General features: G+C 29.9%; 1 protein-coding gene and 1 long non-coding RNA gene across 2 annotated transcripts; both read right to left on the bottom strand.

The window, feature by feature from the left end:
- Positions 1-251: 251 nt before the first annotated feature.
- On the bottom strand, positions 252-5082 carry LOC126837131 (legumain-like). The gene is made up of 12 exons (XM_050570949.1): positions 4968-5082; positions 4359-4504; positions 4123-4220; positions 3963-4044; positions 3437-3522; positions 2367-2508; positions 2225-2294; positions 2041-2159; positions 1534-1740; positions 1320-1433; positions 885-1070; positions 252-502 (listed from the first exon to the last, which is right to left on the bottom strand). The coding sequence occupies exons 1-12, from the start codon at positions 4969-4971 to the stop codon at positions 395-397; spliced, it is 1362 nt and encodes a 453-aa protein (XP_050426906.1). The 5' UTR covers positions 4972-5082; the 3' UTR covers positions 252-394.
- Positions 5083-10506: 5424 nt separating this feature from the next.
- On the bottom strand, positions 10507-11046 carry LOC126837134 (uncharacterized). The gene is made up of 3 exons (XR_007685455.1): positions 10949-11046; positions 10746-10891; positions 10507-10604 (listed from the first exon to the last, which is right to left on the bottom strand). It is a non-coding gene; the product is annotated as an uncharacterized LOC126837134 (long non-coding RNA).
- Positions 11047-12030: the final 984 nt, after the last annotated feature.

Raw genomic sequence — 12030 nt, 5'->3', positions numbered from 1 at the left:
CAAATAATAATATTATAACTTAATAGTATCCAGAACTCAATTTCTTATACTGATTTTCAACTTCGATATGTTGCTAAGAGTGAGTGACTTTTTTTCTCTAGACCGATTTACTTATGTCACATATCTGATTTTCGAATGGCTGAGTGGGCTTCTTAACCTTCTTATTTCGGATTTTGGTAGCAATGCGTCATTAGCGTCATTACACCATTAGCGGTCACAACATACTTATGTTTATGACTAAAATAAAACAACGAGAAATTTTTTTTTTTACTTCTATAATTTTTTTTAAGGCCGACTTGATAACATATAATATAATCTTATACAATTATTAGACTAATAATATGAATGTGAAGTATTAAGTAATCTCATGAGGGTTTTGCTTTTTAGTTAATCCTCATAACTGTGTTGAGCAGGTTGTTTCGATAAATTTGTTAACCAAGTGATGAGTTCTCTTATCGACTGCACATATGTTAGCGAAAATATTTATAGATACATGTCGATTCTGAAAATTAAAAAAAAACTTCATTAAACATCAACGAGGAGATAAACATACCTAATTCGATTAATTTATTACTATATAAGAATAATCAGATATTGATGAGAAAATATGATCTATCAAATTCTAAATTCATAATAGTTTCAAGGCATTACTATTCAAACGTTTTTAATTTACAAGTTTTAATTTACCAAACTTATTAAACTATTATTCAAGAACGATTATTATTTCCCTAAACAAATTAAGTAACTATTTTATAAATACAATTTAGTGGAATAAAATATAAATTAGTTAATCGACTTAAATTGCTTTAAAATAACAACGAATGGTAATGACTATTATTTATATATTTTTTCAGAAATAGTATTTTGCTAATTTGTTTAGGTACCTTTGAAACTGAAAAACATTTTTCGGTTATACGGTTGACTATACTTTTGTAACACGGAAACATATCCATGTTTAGTGGATAATGAGCTGGTCTCTCCAGTGTACCGATTTTTGCAGCAACTCCTGGCATTTCCTTTACAACTTTTTTGTAAATTTCGTTCATTATTTTATCGGCTAATTGTTTCTTCTATTACACATAAACAAACAAGCAGATATAAAATATATTTTATAAATTTCCTTCTAGCCTTATTTTTGCAACTTTTAAATCATGACTTATAAATGTAACTAGCAAATATATTATATGACTGATAAACTGATAATATGATATTAAATATGTATTGAAAATTGGGACAAATATAACTTTCATTAGTATAACAAATAGTCAAGTCTTTGATGTTAAACTTCAAAATTTTGACTAAAATGTTCTTGTGCTCACATCTTTTTTTTGACCAACTTCTTTTTTTAGTGATTTGCGTTTGATCGGGTCTTCGGTACCCAATAAATGGTGTTCCAAAACGTATTCGGCTACATCCTGTTGTCGTACTTTCGACTTAAAAAAAATAATTATTCATTTTTATTTTTATAAAATATTGTGCTATAGCTAAAGAAACATGTTTATGTTATACAATACGAGTATATATATCTCTTACATTTATTTTTAACGGATCCACTATGTTTTTCTTTTTGTTGTCAGAACTCTCGCCGTTGGGGAATCCTATGAACGACGATAGTTTTTCAAATCCTATGCTAAAGTCACCATAAAACATCACGTTACTATCATAAACAGCGGTCCGGGTCTCTTGGTAATCTTGGAAGACGGTTCTTATGGCGGCCGCAGTAGACGCTTCCTCGATCATCTGCTCAAAGTTAGATTAGATCAAGGTAACCAATAGTCATTCAAATTATAGCAAAACAGATAAACATCTCCCCAATCAAAGTCATCAAAAACACGTATAAATTAGATGAATTGAATCGCTTAATCTTTATCTATACTAAACATAATCATTATAATTTAAGCATTTTTTTTTAAGAGGTTACGTCTTGAGACTAGCATGTGTATAGTTTTTCTTCAATTCTTGTTCGACTATTTTTTTATAACTTATAAATTATAACACAAAGTTGTCAAATATCTCATATTCCAACAAAAAGCGAAATACCTTGTCCCAGTTTTCCAACCAAGATATACTGAATAAATCTCCCAGGCATGTGTTATATTCTGAGACGTAATATTCTGGCCATGTGTTATCTCTAGGACCAAACCCAGTGATGGCTAAAACTGAAAATCACCAAAAAAGTAGTTAGACATGTCATGTTAAGGTTTTTTCAATGTTTGAAATTTACTCGATTCGTCGTCATCGAGCAATCCGTCGAACATTGAACCCGAATAATAAGCGTCAACGTACAACAGGATCTGAATACAATAATATTGCATACAATTATGACCATAAATCAACTGAATTTATTTCTTAAGAATGATTTTCACTTTTCCATATTTTCGGCGAATGTACATCTCCTTAAGGGTGTTGATCAGTTCGTCAGGATACAACTCCTCTTCCTCTGGGAAGTACAATATGTCGGGATCGCCGAGACCGACAAAGTTAATGAAAACATTATCATATGGACCACTATATCAGGGAACAAAACGAGTGATTATAAAAAAAAGTTGGGTCCAACCCATTAAAACCCTTAAAGAGGCCTTTGATCACTAGCCTTTAATCGGTTCTTGGGTAAAATACTTAACGGCAGTCGTTTATACTTTTTACGTTAATGCAGAACGCGTTAAGAAATGTTTTTTCTTTGGATCTACTATAGTAATCGATAAATGCACCTCTTTGCTTAAATACTAGTCAAAGTGTAATTTTCCTGGATTTTTTGATATACAAGGAAATTGTATATGTTATAACCTCATAACGGATCTACTTTCAATATAATTTTTAGACCTCAAGGCGAAAAACTTTGACCTAAAATGAGAAATAAAGAAAAGTTCCTACACCTTTTAGAGGAATTGGTTTGTGATATTTTTTTGGTTTCTTAAACTTTATAGATAGTACGTTATTTATAGAATATTCCATACCAATTTAGGAATAATCTGACTAGTTTTAAAAACAAATATAGCGGGTTTTCGTTTTTTAAAAAAATATGTTAGGCGTTTCTCTCGATTTTGAAGTGGTGAACTTTTGGTTGGGCTAATAAAGTACCTTTTAGATAAGATTTTTTATTTTTGGAGTTGCGACATGAAAAAATCGGTTTAGCGATTTAGAGGATATGGTGGGTTCAGACAAAATATATCATTGTAAAACAATACCTTCTCAGCTACGCATCAAAGCTAATAAAACATATTTCAACCCTTTCAAGCGTTTACAGAATTTAGGTACAAAAAAATGTTACTCAAGACTACACAGATTTGGTTGCTTACATTTTATGGAACCCTAACATTACTTTAAAGAATTTGAACTTACTAAGTCCCTATCTACCCTGATAGTACCGGCAGTCCTAGTTCCGAATCGATTATACTCGTACTTGTTTTTTTTATTTAACTTATCTTATACGTACCTTTCAAGTACTCTCCCGGATCCAATTCCCGACAGTGAACTTTTGTCACCTTTGAGAACACTGAGGAAGTTATCCTTCGTTATGTTCTGTATTAAGTAAAGCAACCATATAATTATTCATATAGAACATACAATCATATTAAATTACAAATGAACTAAATATTGTAAAGAAAACAAGAATAAAAACAAACATTTTAAATAGGAATGAAAAAATATCGGGATACTTTGTTGAGACATTTTATTACTACCTACTAAAAAATGAATGGTATAGTAAAGTCATAAGAACATGTTTTAAATTTTACAGGAACCACGTTAAAATAATTTATAACGCTATAAGGTGTAAAGAATAATATACACAATTGTAATAAATGTCTATGTCCTCTAGTAGTAAAAGTAAGGATGGGAGTACTTCATTATTTGTACAAAACGAGTTAATAAAATTTGCCAGAAATAGTGCGTTTGTAACATTATAATGCAATTGATATGTCGTTTTTATTAAATAAATTGTTTTATATGTAAGAACTCACATATCCTTCGTAATCGATTTTGATACCTTTGTATACATCTTTTCCGTTGGGCTTATTGATCAATGTTCCTGGTGCCGGATTACTATGTAGAAAAAACAAGACAATTAATTAATATTTTAAAAATTTGTTATTAAATTGTTTGAATAATGATTGCTATTACTTTATATGATTTACAACATCATTGGCCATCATCACGATGATATTTTCTTCAGGAATTCCATTTCTTCTAACGACTTGGTAAGCATGTGCCACATCCGCCTAACAAAGATTTGATCGCGTTAACAATTATATAAAACCACACTGTTAACAGACTTGCATGTTAAACAATTTAACTATCACAAAATTTTTATATTTCTATCTAAATAATTGGTAATAACATTTTAATATAAAAGGTACCTGATGTCCATAATTTTCCCAGCCATTTGAACCGGCCACTAAAACAACCCAATTTGTTCCAAAAAAAAAATCGTCTTCCTCATAGTCGTATAATGATCCTTGAGATCCAATTGCCAAGAACAATATCAAATACAAACTGTGAAGGTCTAAAATCAAAATCAAATATTGAACTTTAAATGATTTAAATTAAATTTCATTTTGCCAGTATTAATAATAATATTATAATACTAATATATATAGTAACTATGAATATCATATGAAGTATAGATAGCCAAAAAATATGAATATAACATATTTTTTTAAATGTTAGAATTATAGCATAATATATACTACCAAAATAATATACACTACCTAACCTAATCGAAATACTACCATCACGACTAAATATAATGCTATTTTAATATTTGTTTTATATATTTCCATTAATCGTCTTTAGTAATAACGTTTACATGGTTAGTTTAGATACTATTTTTAAAAAGGTAATGTATATTAAAAGAATAGAAAAAGTATAAAATAAAATACAAAACTCTAAATCAATATTTCATGTGCTTGGATATTCAAACGGCTTGATGCATCGCTATGTAATAATTATATATGTTTAGTACTTACTCATTACGTTTTATCCGGTAACAATAAAACTCTTTGAAAGTCGAATGTTGAAGACTAATTACAGACTAATGTTAAGCCGCATGCACCAAAGCATTTATAACACAGAACTCAGATATCTCAAGAACCCGTTAAACATGTTGTAGTTCTTATCGACAAGTATGTACAGAAAGATAAAATTCAAAAATTAGGCAAGTTTCACGTATCTTTAGACGTTTGTTCACCGTTACATTAAATCACACAGATGAGTCTTTTCGTAAACTTAAAAGATAAGACTAATATTCTGTTAAATACTATATAATGGTAAAATTGTTATTTTGAAACTTGATAACTCAAAATTTATTCTGAAACTTATTTTGATAAATAATAATTGTATTTATTTATTTAATATATTTTACGGTTTAATCGCAATTTTCGCAGAACAGGTCGATTGCTAAATCAATATAATTCGATGCAATCTAACTATTCCAAGTAATTATAATCTTCAACAAAAACTCAACAGTGAAAACGGTGAAGTTCCAGACCCCCTCCCAAAAAAGTCAGCCTATCAAAGTACAAAACAGACTTGGCCACAATGTAAATACCATTACTTTGATTGGCTGACTTTTTCCCTTTAGTTACACTATAAGACCTGCCTTTGTGCCAAATTTCACGTTTCTACCTATTCGAAATGTGTTCTATAACTTTGATGATGAGTGAGTCAGTCAGTCAGTAACAAAAATTAAAACTTTAAAATTCTCCCATTTTGAAAAAACTCACTATTAAGGGCTCAAATTTTACAGTATCCTAAGCTACTCGTGCTTAATTTATGTTTCAAATTTCAGAAGCTTATCTTAAGAGGAAACATAGATATGTGGGTTAGAAAAACTGGGTGAATTGGTTCGTGTAAAGATACACTGACATTGCTGGAACTTGGCCTGGCGGTCTGCCGTACGCTCAGATATTCTAAGAAAAAGTTTTATATTAACTCTCTTATAATTTGAATTCGCTAAGACGTAATTTTACTGAATGACTACATATAATATCAAAGGAGAACTTTCACAAAAAAATTGTAATTTAAGTGTTAATATCCATAAACAATTTTTTTTCAAATTCTAAAGTAGCTAAAAATAAACTTTTTGAAAGTGGATAATTTTATGAAAATTTGGACTTGCCGATTACCAGATTTGGATAATTTAACTATTACATTTTTTAGTTTAACAGGTCGATTGCTAAATCAATATGATTCGCGGTGAAATCTAACAATTCCGAATAATTATAATATTCTGAGAAAAGTAATTTATACTTACTCTCTTATAATTTGAATTGGTTAAGACGTAATTTTTAGATATGGCCTATGACTAACTACTGAAAGCCACTGACAAATAATAATATTATAACTTAATAGTGTCCAGAACTCAATTCTTTATACTGATTTTCATCTTCGATATGTTGCTAAGAATGAGTGACTTTTTTTTTCTCTGGGCCGATTTACTCATGTCACATATCTGATTTTTCGAATAACTGAGTGGGCTTTTTGTTTCCTTGTCAACCCCGTATCGCTGACGGTCCAGGTCTAACTTCAGTCACCTTTTTCTTAGTATTTCGGCATACTATTGTAGTATATAGTAATAGTAGAATATAGCCATAAGAAAATAAATTAACAATAAAAATTTTATAGTATTTATTTAACGTGGATCTGTATGAAAAAAACGCTAATTCAACGATATGTCCATGTGAACTACATTATTTTAATTTAGGTTAATCAAAATTATATCGGTTGTTTTTACTTTTTAAGGCAAATAAAAAAGAATATCGAGAGATATTTCCTAGTCCATATTGGAAGGGAACAATTGTACTTGCTCTTACGTTATTTTAATTTTTACTATCCATTTGTTTTATTTTATATGACTTAATTTCTGCGTGTTTATTGTAATCGTTTTCGAAGTAGCATTACTTTTGTATGTTTAGTTTAAAAGCCTCAACCTTACCACTGGCACATGCATTATCTTATGGTTCACTTTTAAGTAGAGCAACTATAAGTAACTATAATTGTTTTGGATATAGTCTTTAACCTCTAAGGTTCCATATTACAGATGTAGCCATTAGTCCAGATTTAAACATAATTAGACATAGTCCGTAATATTGACTAACAATCGTATTAGCAAGTAGTGGCTAATTATCATTCTAGTTTGGGTTAGTGTTCTAGTTAGTACTTCAATTTATGGTTTATTCTCTGCTTGATATTACTTCTAAGAGTCATAGGTTTTTTAATATCGTCAGCCTATTTAGCAAAAGCCGTATCCCCGAAAAAATCAATTTTTGGTATATAACACTATTTTAATGACTATTTCAAGATTACTAATTACGCAGATTTTTGGTAGCAATGCGTCATAAGCGTCGTTACATCATTTGCACTTACCACAGACTAATGCTTAAATGATTAAAATAAAACAACGAAAAAATTATTTGTTTTACTTCCATAATGATTTTTAAGGACTTGTCTTGATAACATCTAATATAATCTTATACATTTATCATAGTGATACTATAGAATGTAAAATATGAATAAAGTATTAGGTAATTAAATGTGGATTTTGTAATTAGTTAATCCTCATAACTGTGTTGAACGCATTCCATGTTGACAGGCTACATCGATAAACTTGTTAACCGAGTGATGTGCTTTCTCATTGACTACGCATATGTCTGCGAAAATATTTATCTGTACTTGTCGATTCTGAAAATGATAAAAAAATACTCCATCAAAACCCAGCGAGTTGAAACAAATACCTAATTTTTTTTTTAATTTATCACTTTATAGATGATATAATTGCACATTAATTAAAATATATTATCAATACAATTCCAGGCTCATAATAATTACATTAATTTTATTAAATAGTTCTTTACTTACAGGGTGTTGATTTACCAAACATAGCTATAAAATGAGTATTAAGCGTTAACCACCTCACATGAACGATTGTTATTCACTAAAATGAAAAGGATATTCATTTACCATTAAGAAATCGTTTAATAGAACAAATGACAAATGTTAATGACTTTTCCTTTTAAAGCATTTGAAAGTAAGATTTCCTAAGCTGAGTAGATACTAAGTTTACATTAAAAAAATGAAGTTATCAGACTTTTTTAGTTATCTAACTAATAAATTACTAAAATTAATTTCGTAAATTAGTCAACTCTGACTATTTAATTTCTTACCAGATATTATAGAATATTATAAATTTTTTTTATATCTTTGAAACTAAAAAACATTTCTCGGATATGCGGTTAACTATACTTCTGTAACACGGGAACATATCCATGTTAAGTTTCAAATAAGCTGATTTCTCCAGTGTATCGATTTTCGCAGCAACTCCTGGCATTTCTTTTACAACTTTTTTGTAAATTTTGTTCATTATTTTATCAATAAAATGTTACATCTGTGACACAAAACCAAACGAACAGATATAAAATATATTTTATAAATTCTTTTTAGACATATTTTTGCAACTTTAAAATTATGACTTATAAATGTAACTAGCAAATATGGGTTAATATGACTGATAAACTGATATTATGATATTAAATTTGTATTGAAAATTGAAGACGATCACTTTCATCAAAATCAACAAATATTTAAGTCTTTACTGTTGAACTTTAAAAGTTCAATGATGTATCCAATGTATATAGTGAAGTACAGTTATAATTTATTATTTAGCAATGACATTCTCATGGAACTTTAAAATGTTGGCTCATGAATGTATCTAAAGATTATAAAATGATATTATGTTTGTATTGATAATTCGGACAAAGATAATTTTCCTAGTTAAATCTTTACTAATATACTTCAAAAGTTCAATGGTTTAGCCAATATGTAAAGCAAAGAACGGTAGTACGGATAACAATTAAGCACTTGTCACCATACACCATCACGTTACTATTATAAACAGCAGTCCGGGTCTTTTGGTAATCATTGAAGACCGTTTTTTTGGCGGCCGCGGTAGATTCTTCCACGATCATCTGCTCAATGGTTGTTTAGATTAAAATTGTTAACAGTATACATTATCTATACTATACATTATCATTTTTATTAAAACATTTTTTTTTTTTTGGTTTCGAAGAGATTACTTCTTGAGATTAGAATGTACAAAGTTTTTCCTCAATTATTGTTCGATCGTTTTCTAACTTAATTATAACACAAAGTTGATAAATATCTTATAGTCCAGCCAAACGCTTATACCTTGTCCCAGTTTTCCATCCAAGATATACCGAATTCATCTCCCAGACATGTGTTATATTGTTCGTCGTAGTAGTATGAGGTATCCCATGGGATTTCCCTAGGGCCAGTCGCAGTGATGGCAAGTACTAAAAATCGACAAAAGGCAGTTAGACATATCGACGGTTAAGGTTTTTTTTAATATTTTTGAAACTCACTCGATTTATTGTCATCGAGCAATCTGTCAAACATCAAACCCGAATAATAAGCATCTATGTACAACATCATCTGAAAACAATAATATATAATATACAAAATACAACCATAAATCAACTGAATTAATATAATTTTAATGATTTTTACCTTGGAATATTTTCGACGAATGTATAGCTCTCTAATGGTACTGATCAGTTCGTCAGCATACATCGGCTCTTCCTCTGGGAAGAACACTACGCCGGAATCGCCGTCACCGACGAAGTTAATGAAAATATTATCATGTTGACCGCTGTATCAGGAAATAAATCGAGTGATGGTAAATAAAAAATAAAAATAAATATATCATATCATAGGTTGACTCTTTCAAGCCTTAACAGGGTTAGGTACAAAAAAAAACCGAGCTCGGGAACTACATTGATTCGTTTTTTTATATTTCTGGGAGCCTATAAATACTTTAAAGGATTTAAATTTACCAAGCTCCTTGATAAAGCCCCCAAGCTCTACCCTAATAGCACCGGAGATTTTAATTCGAAGCAATAAGTTCATTATTATTTTATTTAACGTATCTCATACGTACCTTTCGACTACTCAGCCGGATCCAATTCTTGACATTATACCTTTGTCGCCTTTGAGAACACTGAAGAAATTTTCTTTTGTTACGTTCTGAATTTACAAGTAGAGCAGCATTTAATTATTCATTTAGAACATACAATTATATTAAATTACAAATTAACTAAATATTTTAAAGAACACAGGAATAAAAATAAAAATGTTTAATAGGAATAAAAAAGATTGAATTAATTTCATTGAAAAATTTTGTTATTAACCAAAATATTAATTGAATAGAAATATCATAAATGCCTGTTTTTAACTATGAGTAACATTCTTTTATTACTTGTACAAAACGAGTAAATACCAAATTTGGCCGAGATATAAAATGCAACAAATTTTTTTATAGGTAAGTACTCACATATCCTGCGTAATCGACTTTGATACCTTTGTATACATCTGCTCCGTTGGGCTTATTGATCATTGTTCCTGGTGCCGGATTACTATGTAGAAAAATCAAGACAATTAATTAATATTATAAAAATATGTTATTGAATTTTTTTAAAAATTAGTTGCTATTACCTAGTGTGATTTACAACATCATTGGCCATCATCACGATGATATTTTCCTGAGGAATTCCATTTCTTCTAACGACTTGGTAAGCATGTGCTACATCCGCCTAACAAAGGTTTGATCCCGTTTACAATTATAATATAAAACCACATAGTTAGTTACATGTTGACAAATATAAGTATCACAAAATGTTTATATTTTAATGTAAGATAATGGTAAAAAAAAAATATCATAGTTTTGTAGTTACTTGATGCCTATAACTTTCCCAGCCTTCTGAACCGGCCACTAAAACAACCCAATTTTTTCTTGAAAAAAAATGACCTTTCACATGATCGTGTAAAGATCCTAGAGACTCGATTGCCAACAAAAAAAGCAAACCCAATCTGTGAAGTTCTAAAATAAACAGCTTGATGCATTGTCATATAATAATTATATATGTTTAGTTCTTACCCATTTTGTATTAGCCGCTAACAATACAACTCTCTTTGAAAATCGAATGTTGATGCGCCTACAGACTATTGTTAAACCACATGCACCGAAGCATTTATAGCACAGACATCTGATGACTCAAGAACCCATTGAACATATTGGAATTCTTATCGACAAGTATATGCAGAAAGATTAGATTCAAAAAGTATTAAGATATAATATATTATTGTGAAATCATTATTTTGTGACTCCAGTTTTAAGTACCTAAACGTATACGTTGTATAAATTACGGTAAATAGTAATATATTCAGAATTGGTTCAAACATTAGTATGTAAACAAGACATTGATTTGAAGTTTTTGTCTGTGAATTATTTTGTTTACAGAACGTTATAGTATTAAGTTGTTGATACTTTTATGGCTCAATTGCTCCTAAGTCAATTTATTTTATATTACATTTTATATTGATTTTGATTTTTAGGGGGTAGGTCCTATTTAGTCCTAGAAAGGTCACTAGGGGGCGCATGACATTTCTGCCATGCAGCCAGAGAGGTGTTGGCGGCTCGTTTTGACAGGAATAATTTTGTGATTGCAAGGAAGCATGTGGCCCAGGGGCGAACCTGAGACAGTGAGACCTAGCACACTTACACTCTACCCACCATCCTCCTCCTCCTCACTCCCAAGTCGATGTTCGTGCATATGAGTAAAAAAATAAACAACGAGACAAGTTCTCATGGCTATGGTAAACTAGTGTTTTTAATGATACAGGATAAAAATATTAAGACGCTTAAAATAGTTCGCATGAATATTTTACAAATTATTACTAATTATAGCCAAGGCTAGCGATAGACTAGGTCACTGAGACTAACTACTGTGAGCCACTGATAAATAGTAATATTATGACTTGATAGTGTCTAGAACTTGTTATTTATATATACTTTTTTTAATGATTTTTAAATTTGATGCGTTACTACGAGTGAGAGACACTTATTCAGATCATATATCTGAGTTTCATTCAGCTTACCATACACTTACTATTAGTCGACCATAGCATTTATGGCTTAGTATAACATATATTTGCGAGATGTTGTGCCTCGTTTTAGAG

Source organism: Adelges cooleyi, unplaced genomic scaffold (genome assembly GCF_023614345.1).
Source record: "Adelges cooleyi isolate 19-005CV unplaced genomic scaffold, UGA_ACOO_1.1 ACOO_flye_CR_arks_rails_tigmint_CR_PRNA_247, whole genome shotgun sequence".
Taxonomy (NCBI): domain Eukaryota; kingdom Metazoa; phylum Arthropoda; class Insecta; order Hemiptera; family Adelgidae; genus Adelges; species Adelges cooleyi.
This window is presented reverse-complemented; position numbering and strand designations above follow the sequence as displayed.

Excerpts from the sequence above, each read along its gene's own strand:
- LOC126837131 (XM_050570949.1), bottom strand. Across the intron at positions 2,509-3,436 it reads TCCGGGAGAGTACTTGAAAG|TGGTCCATATGATAATGTTT; the intron begins GTACGTATAAGA and ends TCCCTGATATAG. Across the intron at positions 1,741-2,040 it reads GGTTGGAAAACTGGGACAAG|ATGATCGAGGAAGCGTCTAC; the intron begins GTATTTCGCTTT and ends AACTTTGAGCAG.